Source organism: Garra rufa, chromosome 17 (genome assembly GCF_049309525.1).
Source record: "Garra rufa chromosome 17, GarRuf1.0, whole genome shotgun sequence".
Lineage (NCBI taxonomy): Eukaryota > Metazoa > Chordata > Actinopteri > Cypriniformes > Cyprinidae > Garra > Garra rufa.
In genome coordinates, this window is record NC_133377.1 from 31,198,941 (window position 1) to 31,219,246 (window position 20,306).

Consider the following 20,306-nt stretch of genomic DNA (forward strand, 5'->3'; position numbering starts at 1 on the left):
ATGAATGACTGTATTTTCATTAACTAACATTAACAAAGATTAAGAAACACTGTAATAAATGTATTGTTCATGTTAGTTAATCCATTAACTAACATTAACTAATGGAACCTTATTGTAAAGTCTTTCCAAAATATCTTTCTCCTTGAGAGCAATGAAATTTGTTGAAGAGCAAACTGAGATCTGCCCCTCAGATTTTTCATAGTGAGCTCGATTCTGTTAAAAAATAGACATTTCTACTGTAAGATTTTCCTCTACAGTGCTTCATTTCTGAGATGCTCTGCTGCTCCTTGGGTGATTATTTTGACTCATGTAGGTGTGTGTTGTGGGGCATTCGGGCCAGGGAAACCCCGCCGGAGCCCCCGTCCCTCTTCCTTCCCAGCCACCCTCAAAACAGGAAGCAAAGCCGTTCTGAAACAATAGGGGTTCAGAGACAAAAGCAATATGCCGTAACCAGAGAAAATGTTCAGTGACTAGTAGTAGCAAGCCGTAAAGAAGCTCTAGAACAAGCATTTTAACGCAAACATGGACAAAGGTCAAGAAGGAGAGAAAGAGAGGCAAAAACTGGGTATAGTACATTTTAGATTTACTTGATAACTTGCTGTAATATTGTAGAAAGGATAGAAACTTAGAGGGATTTTTTTTTGGTATTTCCTTACTGTAAAATCCATTGTAAGCCGCTAACTGTGTTTGAAAACTCGGTTGTTGGTTTCTAGCTGGTTAAGCTAATAGATCAATAATATACCAGTTAGTTACGTAGTCAAGATTGTTTTTGCCACATAGTGGTAGGTCAACCAGAAGTCAAATGGAGAGTTATGTGACCATGAGAAGATCACAATCATTAGTCATCACATTTCCATAAAATTATGATTGTATGAAGATTATACTGTCTGATGACGATATAAAATAACTGTGGTTTTCCTGTCTGCTATTTTTTTCAGCCTGTAACGTCACCATCCATAACCGCTGCAGGGACACGCTACCAAACTGTGTCAAAATGAAACAAAAGGTGGGATGTTAGTGCACACACTTGTCACATGAGTTACTTGAACCACAGACATGAAGTTACTGGTTGTGATTCATGGTATGATGTAATAAATTGAATCTAAATTGGGTCAGTTTTCTACATATGGTCTAAATATGTCATAAATTTGATCTGTATGGTCTGTATGTGTCATAATAGCAACAGAAAATGGCGCTGATGAGGAACAATTCGGCCTATCAGAATGTGACGCTGAGGAATAAAGGTGAGGATGTGATGAAAACAAATGCACTGTTTATCTGGTGCTAACATGTTTCAGGTCAGGTGTTGCGTCTCCTGTGACTAGTATTGATTAGATATCATTGAGAGGATCATGTGAATATGATTGAACAAAATTGAGTAACACCAGACTTAAACATGACATTTCTGCCTCTCTAAAGCCCATTTAAAGGAAAGGCCGAGCTCTGCCATTTACCCATCAGACAGTCTTCGCCAGTCACTACTCGGGTCCCGTCGAGGGCGGTCTTCTCTCTTACTTTCCAAGAGTGTCTCCACCAATAATATTGCAGGGTGAGTGACAGAAATGATGGACGGATACATATAATGGGCTCTTGTCTATAGAATATACCAACAAATCACTAAATGAACAAATGAAAATGCTTTTATTCACATTACTCTTTTGTTGTGAAACATCTACAGTATATAGAGAGTGACAGTTTTCATCACTGTGTATTTTTTATCTTTTGTTGTGTGTGTGTGTGTGTGTGTGTGTGTGTGTTTGTGGTTGTTTTAGTTTAATGTAAGCAATTTTGTTTGAATGTTATATATTAGTCATTATGTTCACTTTATTTTCACTTTAATTCATTTAATATATTTTATTTTAAATTTGCTGTGTGTATTTTCTGTTTCTGTGGTGATCGTTGCTTGCCTCTCATTTTGTTGTGTATTTGTTTTGCTTTTTTTGTCTTTGGCATGTGATTGCATGCATACGTGTACATCTGTTTGTATGCCTGCATATGGTCCGTGTGTGTGTATGTGTGTGTGTGTGTGTGTGCATGTATGTGTAGGACTCTGAATGATGACTCTCCTCTGGGGCTGCGCAGGATCTTGTCTCAATCCACAGATTCACTCAACTTCAGGAGTAGAACCATGTCCATGGAGTCACTCAATGATGAGGGTGAGACAAACAAACCCAAAAGCACCCATCTCATATTCTCCCTTAACTTTAAAATCACCCTATATCACTGTTGTTGTTTGATCTTCTTTGCATGTTCACTTTGCAAATACTGGGTCGGTACTTCTTCAGTAATGTAGGATGATTTTGAAATGATTTTTGAGGTTGAGGGATAAAATAGGATGGGAGTTTTTCAACATACCCTAACTGTCTTGAACCGAAAAAAATAGAGTTCAGGCAGAGCAAGACAAGACGAGTGCTTGAGTTTAAAAAGTATATAATTAGATTTTTTTTTATTATTATTTTTTTTTATTACTGAACGTTTTATGATTTAAGACCCATCTTCCTTGGCTGGGATTGTTTACAACCAGAAAAAACTGGAGTAATGGCTGCTGAATATCCTGTAATAAATTAAATTTTTTAAAAATTTAAAAATGGAAAACTGGTTATAATATTTTATAATATTCACAATTTTTACTATATTTTTGATTAAAATGAATGCAGCCTAGGTGCCCAAAAGATACTCCTTACCAACTTCAAAATTTTAAATGGTACTGTGTCTTTTAAAGAATTTAATACTTATGAAAAATATTTTATTTATTTTTAGGAAATTTAGAGCTGCTTTTTTGATTGGTGTTATTGGCTGTTGTTCAGTTCCCAAATTCCATGACCAACCTGTTTGCCTTCAAACTGACGTTATAAAACAGAAATGGTTATTCATTCATTCTTTTACTTTTAGGAGAGGGCTACTTCTCCTCTCTGCTGGAAGATCTGGATTTTGAAGGCCGGGAGTTTGAAGCAGATTCCTGGAGCATGGCTGTAGATTCCACCTACTTACAGACCCACCGTAAAGATATTATCAAGAGACAGGACGTCATCTATGGTTAGAAAAAAACACAGATCTAAGTCTAGAATCAATGCATGTGTATGACTGTAAATGGGCCGTTGGCTCTGAAACCTGATGAAAATGCTATTTATTGCTCGTACATAAACAGTACTGCCTTTCCAGACACTGTATTTATTTATTTAAGATTGAAAATGAGACATTGAGGACTAGGCATACAGTCAGTCTGTTCACATTGTAATCTTTTAATGTCTCTTAAATGCTATAAGTGAATTTCTGCATCACAACATTATAAAGTACAGTCTGAAAAATGGATATTCACTTTGATATTTGCGATTTAAATTTAACTGTGATATTAAATTATTATTGTTTTAAAGATCAAGTGAGTTTCAGATGATTGAAAAGATCATCTAAATAAAAGAAAAGAGCATGCACAATCTTTTGTTGGCTGAACAATCGACACCAAGGCACACAGATGGTAGTACAACAGATGGAATGAACTGTACTTCTGTCTCACTACCTTGTTTTCACTTACATCAAATTTAAAGGGATAGTTCACCCAAAAATGAAAATTACTCTCTGATTTACTCACCCTCAAACCATCCTAGATGTATATGACTTCCTTCTTTCAAACTAATACAATTGGAGTTATAATAAAAAGTGTCCTGGCTCATCCAAGCTTTATAATGGCAGTGAATGGCTGTTGAGATTGTGAAGGAAAATAAAGTGCATCGATCCATCATTAAAAGTACTCCACAAGCCTCCAGGGGCTTAATAAAGGCCTTCTGAAGTGAATCGATGCATTTGTGTAAGAAAAATATCCATATTTAAAACTTTATAAATGGTAATTCCTAGCTTCCATCGTATGCACGTTCACATTTTGTTTCTTTGCTGATAACAAAACTTGGTTCTCAAGGGACTAGTATATGCTCACCAGAGCTTACTCTACACAAACGCATCACTTCACTTCAGAACACCTTAATTAACCCCCTTGGACCCGTGTGGAGTACTTTTTATGATGGATAGACGCACTTTTTTGGCCTTCAAAATCTCGACCACCATTCCCTGCCATTATAAAGCTTTTTTTTTTTACATTTTTTACACCATTGGATGACTTGAGGCGGAGTAAATCATAGCGTAATTTTAAGTTTTGGTACAACTATCCCTTTCAAATGCTAGCTGCCCTCAATAAGGACATTTATTTTGGACTAAATGTCCATCAGAGGCCCAATAAATATTGTTTTTCACACGTTCCAATGTCATTCCAGAGCTGATCCAGACAGAGCTCCATCACGTTCGGACCCTGCGGATCATGGATGGTGTGTTCAGGCGGGGTATGCTAGACGAGGTGCAGCTGGAGCCGGGGGTCGTGCATGCGCTATTCCCTTGCCTGGAGCGCCTGTTGTCTATTCACACACACTTCCTCACACAGCTCCTCACACGGCGCGCTCATAGCCTGCAACTTGACAGCACAAACAATTTCACCATCACTCAGATCAGCGATTTGCTAATACAACAGGTAGGTGTACAATTGTGTGTTTAGGTGGGCGTAACGGGGTATAAATGCATTTGGTTACAGGCCTTAAGTGATTTTGGATGAATGTATCTAGTTTAATTGCCAGATTAAAATAGAGCTTTCAATTTAATGCATTAATGTAACAAATAAACAGGGTTAATCATGCAACAGTGGAACAAAAATGAATGTGTCTGTTTTGAAAGTGTTTTTCATATCATATCATGCATTCATTTCATTGCATATGCATCGTTTAGAATGAGAAAACCATGATGTCATGATGTATGTGAAAAGTCAAAAAGAAAGAAAAGGTGACAAATGGAAATTGAAACATCATTCTCTCCGAGTGTATGAGAGTGGGAGGCTGAAAGCTTTCAGGTTTCAAGGTGCAAAATGTTCATAGTGTACTGTCTTTGTGTGTCTGCCAGTTCTCAGGTCAGTGCGCTGAGGAGATGCTGAAGACGTATTCTGAGTTCTGTAGTCGTCATATGAAGGCCGTCAAACTCTACAAAGAGCTGCTGGCCAGAGACAAGAGACTGCAGCTCTTTATACGGGTAAGAACAAGAGAGACCTGACGAGGGTTTTTGCCGTCCCGGTGCGATTTGTGTTTGCGTAACCGGGTCAGGTGTTGTCTCGTGTGTTCCAAGTGGGAGGACAGAGTGGTACTGAGTGATGAATGATGGTGGGCGGGTGCATTAATGGATTAAATGCCTGCAAACGCTCATAGACGTGTGAATCATCTAATTTCCAGGTATCATGATCATGTTCGGCTCTTTTATTTTAGTTCGTAATAGCTTAGTGTGGGGCTGTCACGATGACAAAATCGGTGACATGTCACGATTATCGATACCAAAACAAAATGAATTAGGTGCACTCCTTTTATTTAAAAGGGTAAATATTGTCTGAGTAGTGGTGTGGAAGGTAGCACACCCAGATTCATGTGTACACTTTCTTGTCAAAATCTTAGCTTTCCTATTTAATAAAGATAAAAAAGGCAATGAAAAGTTTTAAATAATTTAGATATTAACAATTTAGGGATACTCAATGCCTGATATTAGGGATAGTTCACCCAAAAATGAAAATTCTGTCATTAATTACTCACCCTCATGACATTCCAAACCTTTAAGAACTTAGTTCATCTTTGGAATACAAATTAAGATATTTTTATGAAATTTCTTTCTATTTTTTATGAAAGCTTTCTGTCCCTGTATAGACAGCAACCCAACTCCCACGTTCAAGGCATGTGTTGTGCTCTTGTGAATGCCTGTTGAAGACTGACACGAAAGAGAAGAAATTATTAAAGTTGCTATTTTTGTTTTCTTTGTGCACAAAAGTATTCTCGTAGCTTCATGAAGTTAAGATTGAAACACCCTTTCTGGGCCTTGAATGTAGTAGTTGCGTTGCTGTTTATGCAGGATCAGAAAGCTTTCGGATTTCATCAAAAATATCTTCATTTGTGTTTCGATGATTGAATGTCTTACCAGGGTATCCGCGGGGTTTTAAAAAGTATTAAAAAGTGATAAATCAAAATTGTCAAATTTAAGGCCATTAAAAGTATTAAATGTGGTCTCAAAAGTATTATTTTTTCCAAATTAGGTATTATTTTTTCAGACTATCAGGTGTCCTATTCTGATTGAAATTCTATCTGCGTTCGCGTTAGTTCGTTTAAATATGGGCTTTAGCATATCTGGGGACATGATCAAAGATCTTTCGTCTCCGTCTCAACTTATGTTTGATGCTGACGTCATATTCAGTGGTCGTTCGGCAACATCTCAGAACACAGAAGTTGCTGGCTTAAGGCGGCCGTACACGGTGCGAATTCGGACGGTCGGAAGACCGTATGGCCACGCACACGTTACGAATGACTTTTTTTACGGACGCAGTGGTACACGGCACGATTTTAAAACCTGCCGATTTCCGAGGCAATCGCATTCTGAGAGGAAGGCTGTGTAATATACTGTGTATGTAGGCTACTGTTAAATACAACTGCTCTCTGTCCATCTCTTTACTGCATTTAAAAAATATGAGCCGTGACTCTTTGCTAGACATGCAGGAAGTACCGTCCGATCACCCTTGCGTGTGTACACTCGTTGCAAACTTGACAAAACTTCACCTTTACAGCAGTGTATATATATACAGTGTATACCCGCATGTTTAATATTTGCGACTGACAGCAGCGATTATATGCGGTGGAGATTCGTTCACTGTCAAACATCATTCGGCATTAATTAGGTAATTTTGTCAAAAGAAATGTTCTTGATTACATGAAAAATACAGATTTTTCTTGTTGTGATTTATTTTGTCTTTCCTTTATACAGATTTAAATAGTTTCATTTTCGAAGTAGGCTATACTCTAAATTATGTCGGTGATTCTCCGATGTTAAATATGATCAATAATTTTTTTTATTTCGATCTACACAGTGTAATAAAATGTAAGGAAAAGATTAGCCTATAGCCCTAAATATATATAGACCACAAGCTAATTCCCTTTTTTCTTAACTTTTAACTTCCTCTAAAAATTATCAAGAATATTAAATCAATTTAATAGGCCAGCTGAACGAATTTTCTTTTACAAACATATCGAATGCACTTCAAAACGAAGTTTTCATATATAAATTCAGGAATCACGAATATGACTAAATAATATTATTATATATATATTAATTATATAGCTATAATAGTTGTATCAAACGAATAATTTAATTATAGTGCCTGAATTTATTTGATTTCGTTTGTTTTCGCTCTCTGGAAATGTAAAGAAAGAAATACCGTTTTTACTTGGAATCGTTTTTAATCCCTGGTTTTAAACAAGCATAGGCCTATACATGAGATTTTATATATATTTGTTTAAAAATAGTGCTAGAAATTGTATAATTAAGGAAATTAAAGACAATAAAGACAGTGAAATGTGTCTAATAATTCCAAAAAGAAAGAGAACAAAAAAAAAATGACATTACTGAGCTATATTCGTTTAAAAGTAGCCTATTAAAATGGTGCAATGGCATTGCTCAGTTCAACGTGTTGGGAAATCGGCATTTTGTCCTGCATCAGCATTTATTCAACAGTTAATAACGCTCAACATTCAAAAGGTGGGCTATATTTTGTTCAGCCAATAAATAGTAGGTCTATGTATTTCATAGAAAATTGTCAAGTAGGCTACTATATAAATTACAAAGGTTTGATTGGCATCTTTATTTCAAACGACCCGAACGACCGCGACCCGAATATCATAAAAAATATTTTTGGATGACTCAACCCGCGCATCACTGCACTGCACCCCTAGCACCCCCATTTTTTCTTTTGCCCAGAGCCAGGGCTCGCTGTTCTTGCCAAAGTTCAGCGAGTTTATCCTCTTTCTTGATAGTCCAAGTCGCCGTGGCGCTGTCATGTTCATCTTGTTCTGTGGTTTCCTTTTCTTTAGCTTCTGATTGGTCATTTCCAGTTTGATCAACAAATCGGCTCGTTCAACAGCACACATGTCACGTTTTCAATCCGACAGCTCCCGAAGTTTTTTGACATGTTTAAAAATGATCGTGAGGTCGGGAAGTGCTCGTAAGGCACTCTGCTCGTCTCGTAATTTCTCACACACCATACGAGCCCCGACCATACGAGAAGAGAGTAGACGATTACCTCCGATAACCAAAGAAATCGCATGCGAGCTCCTACGACCTCAAAAATCGCACCGTGTACGGCCACCTTTATGTTTTATTTTAGACTTGCTTCAAGGCATATCTTCAACGACTGGACAACCATCGTCGTCTTCATGGGCAAATGCAAGTTTTCTGGTAGCTGGGTGAACGACCCAGCGTTTAAGGACTGGCTCAGGCCTGTAGTAGGGAATAACAGGCAGGCTTATTGTTCGGTGTGTAAAAAAAAACATCAATGTCAACTGGATGGGAGCTAACGCTCTTCGGTCGCATATGCAATCCACTAAACATAAAAACGGAATGCGTGCTCGGAGAGAGGGACAGAAGTCTATTTACAACATTAAAGTTTACGGAAACTCGTTTTCCCTCCTCTGCGGCTGTCAATCATTCTCCATTCAGTAACGTTATTCAAACAGCGCGCGCACCTCTTCCGGTTACAGCAGGATGCACGGTAAAACTCTCTCCAATATGATATATTCACATTAAAATGCTTGATCTTGCAGTGAATGCCAGCCAGTGTGCTGGAACTATCCATTCTCTCCATTGCACATTTTATGTAGTTTGTTTTATTTTTATTTACTAAGTGAAATAAATATGTGCAATATGTTGTCAACATCAGTCTCTAAATCTATTCTTTTTTTGTATGTTATATATGTCAAAATCTGTGTAAATAATAGAAAGGTCGCTGATTAACACTTGCAATTCAGTGTCGTGATGGTTTTAAAAAAAATTCTGAAGGTAGTAAAAAAGGTATTAAAAAGTAGTAAATTTAACTTAAGGATTGCTGTATATACCCTGCTTACAGATTTGGAACAACATGAGGTTAATTAATTAATGACAGAATTGGTTGATTGACTGATTTCAGCATAAAAGACTATTTTCATGGCAAGTCAGAAACATTCTAAAAGATTCTGACCAAAATGAAACTGCATACTATATTATATATTTATTATTTTATATACTGTATTACTAAAACTGTTTAGTAAAATTTTGTCTGATTTAGTGGCTGATATTAAATTAATAAATGTATTTATTTATTTGTTTGTTTATTTTTACATTAGTTTAATTGTCATCAGCATTAAAGGATATTTTTTTATAGCAAGATCAAAGTATTTTAAAGCAAAAAATACAGGTCAGAATGAAAGTGTGCACTATATTATATATTGTCTAAATATAAAATAAACATAAATTTGTTTAAAAAAAAATACAAGTGAATTTGTAGAAATGTCAAGTATGAAAAATGGATATTCACTTTAGGAAAGTATTTTTAAGAAATCTTGTTACAGATTTACAGACTTCTACTTAGAAATTAATATTTTAGTCATTAAATATTTGCTTGGTTAGGTTTAAGCTCACTTTAATTAGTTCTAGCTCATTAGACATGATGTTATGGTATCTGTCTAAAACCGGTTTCCTTAGCTGGAGCCTTCATACACAAATCTGGCTGACTGGGAATGGCAGCTGATTGTAGATTTTGGACACAATTTTAGCGTGTGTATAAATACAGCACACAGAGGCAGAAACAACTAACAGTCCATTTATCATTGTCTTTGTCCCTCTCAGAGAGTGGGTCGGGGTCCTCTACTTCGTCGTCATGGATTCCAGGAGTGCATCTTATTGGTCACTCAGCGCATCACTAAATACCCCGTCCTGGTGCAACGCATCTATGACAACACCAAAGGTAAGACACGGCCATATAGATAAAAGGTGTCCTCTTAAAATAATATACAGTTGAGGTCAATAGTTTACATACACCTTGCAGAATCTGCAAAATGGTATTTATTTTAGCAAAATAATGATCATACAAAATACATGTTATTTTTTTTAGTACTGACCTGAATATGATATTTCACGTAAAAGTTTACAAATAGTCCACAAGAGAAAATAATAGTTGAATTTATAAAAAGTATCTCGTTCAAAAATTACCTCGTTCACACACTTGATTCTTAATACTGTGTTGTTACCTGAATGATCCACAGCTGTTTTTTTGTTTAGTAATAGTTGTTTACGAGTCCATTGTTTGTCTTAAACATTTAAGCTGCCTGCTGTTCTTCAGAAAAATCCTTCAGGTCCCACAAATTATTTGGTTGTTTAGCATTTTTGTGTATTTGAACCCTTTCCAACAATTACTGTATGATTTTGAGATCCATCTTTTCACACTGAGGACAACTGTGGGACTCATGTGCAACTATTACAGAAGGTTCAAACGCTCACTGATGCTTCAGAAGGAAAAACGCCAGGGGTGTAAACTTTTGAACATAATGAAAATGTGTACATTTTTCTTATTTTGTCTATATATCATATTTTTTAAATTTAGTACTGCCTTTCAGAAGATACTTACATGTTTCCCAAAAGACAAAATAAGTGAAATTTACCCTAATCTTCAAATTAAAAAAGTTTTCACCCCCGGCTCTTAATGCATCGCATTTCCTTCCAAACCATCAGTGATCGTTTGAACCTTTTGTAATAGTTGCATATGAGTCCCTCAGTTGCCCTCCGTGTGAAAAGATGGATCTCAAAATCATACAGTCATTGTTGGAATGGGTTCAAATACACAAAAAAAACAACGAATTTGTGGGACCTGAAGGATTTTTCTAAAGAACAGCGGGCAGTTTAACTGTTCAGGACAAACAAGGGACTCATAAACAACTATCACTAAACAAATAAAATATCTTTTATGTGAAATACATTATTCAGGACAGTACTAAATAAAAAATAACATGCATTTTGTATGATCTATCTTGTTTCAGTAAAATAATTAACATTTTGCAGATTCTACAGGGTGTATGTAAACTTTTGACCTCAACTGTATATAATAAAAAAAAAAAATTATATTGGTAACACTTTCTATGAAGCCCTTATTTATAATACATTATAAGGGTATTCTTAAGGCTTTATAATGAATGCATAATGCATTATAAAAAACCTTATAATATGTTATATCATCTCATGAGTATTCATAAGAACAGTTTTAATGTATTATAATTTGTACTTTTTTGTGATTATAGCTTTTAAGAGAATGATTACCTCCTCATAGTAATAACATATTATAAGTCTCATATCTTGCCATGTTTCTCATGTCACTTTACTTAAAGCATACAAAGACCACTTATAAGTAATTATAATAATATTTCCCAAAGAACCCTAAGATCAGGTATCAGTTTAGATAAATGTGTAATATGAACAGTTTGATGATTTTGATGGTACCCTTCAGACAGCTTTTGATAAGTAACTCTGCAACTGCATGTCAGCTAGCAGTAATTGTTATTATGCTGAATATATGCTAACACTAAATTTCGATGTTTCCCCAAAAGACAAACTATTATGTTATATTATAAGAAACTTTGCAAGTACAAGAACATTCTACCTAGCCCAACCATAACCTAAGCCTAAGCCTACTAATACTCTAAGGAGTGTTAGTTGGCATGTAGTTAGAAAGTTTAAGCTTATAGTCAATAGACTTAGGGGACCATCAAAATAAAACGTAATATAATGTAAAAAATAAATGTAATATGATATAGTCCATTATAAATTAAGAAGATTTAATATGCCGTTCATTGTGTGTTATAAATAATCATAATCTTAAAAGTTATAACCTCAAATGCTCAAGTATTATAATGTATTATAATTGTTGTTATGATTATTCATGAGATAGTATAACATATTATAAGGTTTCTTATAATGCATTATGCATTTATTATAATGCCTTAGAAATACCCTTATAATGTGTTATAAATAGGGGCTTCATAGAAAGTGTTACCATTATATTTTTCAAACAAAAATGTGTATTGTCTAAATATTTGTCATAAAATACCCCAGTTATGGACATTTTAGACTGATTATTGTGTATAACAATGCAGACAATCCAGAGGAAGCTGCTGGTCTGGCTCAGTCGCTGTCTTGTATACGGGAGCTGCTCTGTTCGGTGGACCAACAGGTGTTGGAGCTTGAAAGAACACAGCGGCTACAGGAGATCCGGTCCAGGGTCGACCCGCGGGCCGAGGCTAAACTCCGCTCCGGAGCCCTGTTCAGGCCGGCCGAACTGCTCCGCAGGCAGCTGATACACGAAGGCACATTGCTCTGGAAAACACCCAGCTCTCGCCTCAAAGGTAGTGAAGACTGTGGTTGTTAATGAGGAAGTGTGATGATACATGTCTGTGTGAGAGGGATAGAGACACACATGCTATTGTATAAGCTGAATTGTAATTTGCTGTGGGTGTTATAATGTACAGAATTTCCTGTGTTCTTTGTCTTCTAGATGTTCAGGTTATGTTGATGACTGATATTCTAGTATTCATGCAAGAGAAAGACCAACGGTTCATCTTTGCCAGTTTGGTAAGTTACAGCATATAACTCGTACTGTGATACCTCGAATTGTGAGGTTCGATGAAGAGAAATCCAGTTTGTTTTTTTTGTTTTTTTGTGAAAATCTGTACATGAACAACAATATTTCTTTTCCTCTCATTCTCTCTATAGGATAAGTCTGCTGTGGTCTCACTGCAGAGTCTCTTGGTCCGAGACATAGCCAATCAGGAGCGAGGCTTGTTCCTAATCAGCAGTGAGTCCAGCCCACCTGAGATGTACGAGCTGTACGCCGCATCCAAAGACGACAGAAACACCTGGATAAGGCTCATACAGCAAACCATCAGCTGGTACATGCATGCAAAAACACGCTCTTTACTGTCCACAAGACACTCACAGTTACCGTTTGACTTTTTAGACATTTCTGTCTCCGCAATTGAATGAAAATCCCATGAAAGCACTTTTCTGTATTGTTCCTTTGTATTTTCTTTTGAATCAGGATGTTGGGGCGGGACATTTCGAAGGGATATGTCATTTCTGTGGGCAGCTTGACTTGCCCTTTGTTTATACTACAACTCAGCAAAAACAAACTTGACAGCTTGCAAATAACACCTTTTTCTAAAAAATATAAAAACAACTAAGAAAAGATACCATTTATGCCATGTGGAAAAATTGTAAGCGTCATATTACAGGCAGTAATGTCAAATTCAATAAATAAATACTTATTTGTTTGTTTGTTTTTAGTAATATTAGTATTCATATTATTAATAATTTAATAATAGTAATTATTGTTATTTTATTCTACACATTAATATTCATAATAATGATGATATATTATGTTTTATATAATTTATATACATTACCAGTCAAAAGTTTTTGAACAATACAATTTTCAGTTTTTCTTAGAGAAGTCTCTTCTGCTCCCCGAGCCTGCATTTATTTGAACCAAAGTACAGCAAGAACAGTAAAATTTAAAAAATATTTTTAATATTTAAAATCACTGTTTTTATTTGAATATATTTTAAAATGTAATATATTCCTGTGATTTCAAAGCTGAATTTTTAGCATCATTACTCCAGTCACATGATCCTTCAAGTAGAATTTTTTTCAGGTTTCTTTGATGAACAGAAAGTTTAGAAGAACAGCATTTATCTAAAATAGAAATCTTTTGTAACATTATAAATGTCTTTATAATCACTTGATTAATTTAAAGCATCCTTGCTAAATAAAAGTATTAATTTCATAATTTCTTCTCCCCCCAAAAAAGAAAAAAAAATATTGTCTCCAAGCTTTTGAATGGTATAGTGTATAATGTTACAAAAGCTTTTTATTTCGGATAAAAACTTATCTTTGGATCCTTCTATTTTAATGTAAAATGTACTCAACTGTTTTAAATATTGATAATAATAACAAAAATGTTTCTTGAACAGCAAATCATAATATTATAATGATTTCTGAAGGATCGTGTGACACTGAAGACTGGAGTAATGATGCTAAAAATTTAGCTTTGATCACAGGAATAAATTACATTTAAAAAAATATATTCAAACAGAAAACAGTTATTTTAAATAGTAACAATACTTCACATTTTTACTGTTTTTGCTGTACTTTGGATCAAATAAATGCAGGCTTGGTGAGCAGAAGAGACTACTAAAAAAAATCGTACTGCTCAAAAACTTTCACCACAATAATTATTTATTCATAATTATTTCTATTATTTATTATAATTATTTCTATTTATGTTTTTTTTTTTTTATCAAGTTTTTACTCAACTTTTACAATACCCTCTTGCTGGTTCCTGGGAGTCCCCAGACTACCCCCTGCTATGCACTTACACTTTCATAATGAATAAATTCTAGCCACTTTTTTTACGAAAAAAAAATATATAACTTACCAAAGGAAGTACAAGCATTCATATTGCATGCATTTTAGTTTCATTTTGAAAATGTATAGAGCAACAAATATTTTAGGTCTGTTTTCCCAGAAGATAAAGGCTGTACACTTTAAATTTGTACTTGTTAAAAGCACAGACGTGTATAGATGACTTGAGTGTTAATGGACATCCACTAAAGGTTACTTAATTACAGTTTCTAATGGTCATTCTCATTTACCTTCATTGTTTTGTCACACAGCTGTCCATCAAGAGAAGAATTCCCGCTTATAGAAACTGAGGACAAGGCCCTTCTGCGAAGACTCAAAGGTTTCTAACGCACACACATTCACACTCCCAACACTGGGACAAACACTTTTTCATTCAGATTTTTTTCCCAAAGATGAATCACTGCAGTGGGTTAAGCTCTGAAGGATTGAAAGAAGCATAAAATCGCTTTGCAAAGCTTTCACCCGTCTGTCAGATCAGTTGGTTACCTATCACAAGACATTTTCTCTAAACAAACAAACTAGCTAGTGGAAAAAAGGTTGTCTTGACATATACAGATTTTTATACATCTTGACGTCTTTACACTGAATATGAAGACAGAACAAAGCCACTATCTTGAGTGTAAAGCAGCTGAAGCTGATGTTTTATTCAAACAAGCATTGTATTCCTCGTGTTTTCTGTTTCAGCTGATATCCAGCAGAAAGACAGGGAGGTGTTAGAGCTTCTTCAGGAGCGGGTCACCCTGTTCTCCGACTTGGCAGAGGTCATGGGAGGTTATGAGGTCATGCTGCCATCCTGTTCCAGAAACCTGTTTAGAGCCGAGTCTCCTCAGGCACCGCGCGGGGAACAGCTGCTCACACAGGCCATAACTGAGGGTAAGACAGACAGGATGTTACATTCGTGGCTAAAGCAGGGCGTTCCACCTGTATGAGGCTGGTTTCACCCTCTAGTGGGTATTTATTTTACCGCCCATGTTAATAGGTTACAGTATTCATACTATGAGTAAGCAGATAAACAGTATTTTTGCCAAATGAGGCAATTTTATTTTAATTGGTAACACTTTACAATATGGTTCCATTGGTTAATGTTAATTTTTTTTTAATGTTAGTTCATGAAAATACAGTCATTCATTGTTAGTTCACAGTGCATTAACTAATGTTAATAAGCACAACTTTTGATTTTAATAATGCATTAAAAGTTGAAATTAACATGAACTAACATTATTAAATGCTGTAGAATTATTGTTTATTCTTAGTTTATGTTAACAATTAACTAATGTTAATTAATGTACCTTATTGTAAAGTGTTACCATTTTTTTAAAGCACAATCATACAAATGTTTTGGTTATATAGTATAAAAAAGTTGAAATATCCAAATAAAAGCTTTGAATCAGCATCTAATAAATTTACATTTTAATTGCCATTGTAGCAATTAAAAATATTTCAAATATATACAATTTTGATTAAATCATAAAAGCTTTGAATCGGCATCTAATAAATTAATCAATAAATTAATAAATTGGCACAGCATCTGAATAAATGACAGATTACAGTAGTGAAAACATAAGCAAATCGATTTCAGAAAGTATTTTTTAGTTTTGTTTTATATGTTTAGTTCATAGAGATTAAACATCTTAAATATTTTAGAAAAATTAACAAATATATATTTGTAACATTTAAATTAATGTTCAATTTTGAGATGTCCAAATAAAAGCTTTGAAGTTTTGCCATTGTAGCAATTAAAATATTTCAAATATATAAATTATTGACCAAATCATAAAAGCTTTGAATCTGCATCTAATAAATTAATTATTAAATTATTAAATCGGCACAGCATCTGAATAAATGACAGATTGCATTAATTAACATCTTAAATATTTTGGAAAAATTAACAAGTATATGTTTTTAACATTTAAATTAATGTTCGATTTTGAGATATCCAAATAAAAGCTTTGAAGTTTTGCCATTGTAGCAGTTAAAAAATATTTTTAAAAATATATAAAATATTGACCAAATAATAAAAGCTTTAATTCTGCATCTAATAAATAAATTAATAAATTGGCACCGCATCTGAAAAAATGACAGATTACATTAGTGAAAGCAAATAGATTTCAGAAAGTGTTTTTTTGTTTTATTTGTTTAGTTCATAGAGATTAAAAATCTTGGAAAAATTAACAAATATATATTTTTAACATTTAAATTATTGTTCGATTTTCAGATATCCAAATAAAAGCATTAAAGTTTAGGCACTGTAGCAGTAAATTAATATAAATTATTGACCAAATCATAAAAGCTTTGAATCTGCATCTAATTAATTAATTAATTATTAAATTAATAAATCATAATAAATGAATTATTCAATTAATAAATCGGCACAGCATCTGAATAAATGACAGATTGCATTAGTTAAAATAGAAGCAAATATATTTCAGAAAGTATTTTTAGTTTTATTTTATGTTTAGTTTATAGAGATTAAAACCTGAAATATCTTGGAAATATTAACAAATATATATTTTTAACATTTAAATTCATTTCTGATTTTCAGATATCCAAATAAAAGCATTAAAGTTTTGCCATGGTAGCAATCTAAAATATAAATATAAATATTATTATATAGATATTAACCAAATCCTAAAAGCTTTAAATCTGTATCTAATAATTTAATAAATCGGCACAGCATCTGAATAAATGACAGATTACAAAACAGAAGCAAATATATTTATTTTATATGTTTGATTTAGAATACAAATCTTAAATATCTTGGAAATATTAACAAATATATATATAACATTTAAATTAATTTCTGATTTTGAGATATCCCAAAAAAAAAGCATTAAAGTTTTGCCATTGTAGCAACTAAAAATATTTCAAATATATAAAATATACACCAAATCATACATACAATTGAATCTGCATCTAATAAATTAATAAACAAATAATGAATAAATGACAAATATATTTCAGAAAGTATTTTTTTAGTTTTATTTCATGTTAAATTCACAGAGATTAAAAATATTGAATATCTTGGAAAAATGAATAAAAGTATTAAAAAATATTTCATATATATAAAATATTGACTAAACCTCTGAAAAAATAAATGGCAGTTGTATTTTATATTTGTTTTTAGTTTGTATAGATTAAAAATCTTTAAATATCTTAAAATATCTTTAAAACATACAAATAATTTAAAAAATAAAATAAAATGTAATACAAATTCATACTTGCTGCCATTCAGCTCTCTTTTTTTTTATAAAAAAGGTTTAATTCTTTTTTTTTCTATTTTGTAAAGTATACAGACCATTTTAGCTAAATCTTCTGAGCTCATGCTCAGATCTTCAATAATATCTTGTAAAATGTCGCTCTCTGCAGTGGACAGATTGACAGAGCTGTTATTAGGATCCAATTTTGAGGTTCCTCTGCCCTGCAGTTCCAACGGCCATCACAACCACACTGGAGCGCTAGTAATCAGTAGGTGTCAAACACACAACACTATGTAAATGAATGTGCTTTTAGCACGTCTGATTGGCTAAAAATACCTTTTCATCTGACTATTGGGCTTTTTTCATTCTTCTAGATGGACAAGAGGTATTAGTCAACGGCTCTCAGGAGAACCAATCTACTCAGGTACACAAAACATTAATTTGTCAGAAAATATGCAGACTATTTTATATGTTAGTGTTAGTGCTGTTCATTATCACACTTCTCTGACATCCACATTCGCCTGCGTCAAATATGTTTCACAAAATGTAATAATTATGCACATAGTAAGATGGTTCGATGCTATTGCTGAGTTTTTATGTAATCCTGAAAAAAAAAAAAAAGTCATTTTCCGAGCCCATCTAAAACTCGCAGGTTTCCATAGCAACCTGAATCTACCAAAAACTCTCCATCACGACTCACCACTGGTGCTTGAAAGCTGCGCTTCATCTCCCTTTTCATCGACACATAGCAAGACAGTGCTTTTGAGTGTGCTGACAAATGAAAGCTTTTGAATTAATATGCTGGTTCAGAATTATGATTGTGTGAATAATGCTAAAACGTCCCTGTTCTCTACAGGATGGTAATGGAAATCAAATGGAGGACAAGACACCAAGTGAGGTACTGACATTTTAGGCTTAATGTGTGCTGTCTAGGGATGTGCTCAATGTATGTCAGCGCATACATATAAGCTGATAATGATAACCGATTATTTTACTTTTTGCATTAGAATCCTTTAAACTGGAGTGATTAGCAAATTAATAAATAATAAAAAACACAAAACGGCTTGTGATTTAAAAGCTTAGAAACTTTGCAATACCTATAGACAGTATGAAAAACTTTTTAAGTACTGCTTTTTAATTTACTGACAAATTAGATGGGGCCGGAAACGCGAAATCCAGTCATAAAAATGGAATTTACTGTAACGTGGAATGTCAGAATTTGCCAAATTTCAGATGAATAAATCAAAAGTAAGTCAGCACACTTCAAACTAAATGCGATATGGATTGATGTCTGTAAATATTAAGCTGCAAAAATATTATTTAAATATGAATTCTGCATGTTCTGCGTGTCTCTGTGAGAATGAATGGCGCAGACACAGCTTAGTTTAATACACAAATACTAAAGCGCGTGTGAAGTTCACTGTTTTCGGGCTTTGCCGCCTCGATATATGAACACAAACATAATCTCTAGAACTGCTTCGAGAGTCACTTTATGAGCATTTTACCATTTCTTTTGAGAAAAACTGTCATCATATCATATATAAACAGAAGCTTAAAGGTCTTCACAACAAACCATCAAAATAAAAGTTTGGTTTAGCTTGAAGAAACTGTGACAGAAATATATTACGTAATGTAAGGTAATGATAGTTGTTAAATTATTAATTTAAATTTAAATACACAACACTGTATTTCTGGAAATAGATAAATAAAATAATAATTAATTCTTTTTTTTATAAAATCAGTTAATGAGAGAAAATTTAATGAAACCAAAAACCATTAAAAAAAATTCTATTTCATAGGGCCTTAAAAAGTGTAATTTTTGTTAAACTTTTAATAAATAAATTGTTTAAGTTTCATGATTTCAAATTAATTCAACATGCTTTTTGAGTAATATTTTTTATATTTAACCAATACAGTCTAGAAATATTAAAAAGGAAAAAAATGGAATCCTGTATTCTGGAATTTAATCAAATCAGTTAATCAAAAAATGTAATGAAACCAATAAAACGATTAAAAAATGCATTTCATAGGGCCTTAAAAGTTTAACAAAAATGTAACTTTTAGGGCCATATGAAATTGTTTTTTTAATGGTTTTAATAAAAAAATGCTGTCAAATTATGCAAGTTTCCTGATTTCAAATTAATTAGACATGCTTTTTGAGTAACATTATTTTAATTTAACCATTAAAACAGAGTCTAAAAATATTAAAATAGAAAAAATGGAATCCAGTATTCTGGAAACAACTTAAAAAAAATTGCTGTCAAATCGTGTACGTTTCATGATTTCAAATTAATTAGACATGCTTTTAAAGTTTTTTTTTGTTTTTGTTTTTCATGAAAACAGAATCCAAAAATAAATAAATGGGGAAAAAATGGAATTTGGAAAAAAAATGCAACTGATTTAATAGGGCTCTTATTAGAAGTTCAAAAGTTTGGGATCAGTAACTTTTTATTATTATTATTATTATTATTATTATTATTATTATTATTATTATTATTATTATTATTATATTAAATGAATTCTTTTATTCAGCAAGGATGCATTAAGAAGATCATAGTGACAGAAAAGACTTTTCTATGTCACAAAAGATTTCTATTTCAAATAAATGCTGTTCTTTTGGACTATACATCAGTGAGTCCTGAAACCTTACTATTCATAAATGTATCCTGGTTTTCCACAGAAATATTAAGCAACAACTATATTCAACACTGATAAAAAATAATGTTTCTTGATGCTAAAAATTTAGCTTTGCCACAACAGGATTAAATT

The 20,306-nt window shown here is 33.3% G+C and overlaps 1 protein-coding gene across 3 annotated transcripts in view; it reads left to right on the top strand.

Moving 5' to 3' along the window:
* The window catches only part of arhgef2a (Rho guanine nucleotide exchange factor (GEF) 2a), a 69,904-nt gene that overhangs the window by 43,999 nt on the left and 5,599 nt on the right, over positions 1–20,306 (top strand). For 2 of the 3 annotated variants that reach the window (XM_073821977.1, XM_073821979.1), the window contains 16 exons: positions 939–1,006; positions 1,181–1,244; positions 1,420–1,549; positions 2,047–2,156; positions 2,893–3,036; positions 4,266–4,516; positions 4,939–5,064; positions 9,721–9,838; positions 12,018–12,266; positions 12,416–12,492; positions 12,634–12,809; positions 14,592–14,659; positions 15,025–15,213; positions 17,707–17,805; positions 17,912–17,961; positions 18,394–18,435. In XM_073821977.1, the coding sequence (XP_073678078.1) occupies positions 939–1,006; positions 1,181–1,244; positions 1,420–1,549; positions 2,047–2,156; positions 2,893–3,036; positions 4,266–4,516; positions 4,939–5,064; positions 9,721–9,838; positions 12,018–12,266; positions 12,416–12,492; positions 12,634–12,809; positions 14,592–14,659; positions 15,025–15,213; positions 17,707–17,805; positions 17,912–17,961; positions 18,394–18,435 (1,961 nt within the window). The remainder of the gene's footprint in view (positions 1–938; positions 1,007–1,180; positions 1,245–1,419; positions 1,550–2,046; positions 2,157–2,892; positions 3,037–4,265; positions 4,517–4,938; positions 5,065–9,720; positions 9,839–12,017; positions 12,267–12,415; positions 12,493–12,633; positions 12,810–14,591; positions 14,660–15,024; positions 15,214–17,706; positions 17,806–17,911; positions 17,962–18,393; positions 18,436–20,306) is intronic. The other variant, XM_073821978.1, reaches the window with a different exon arrangement.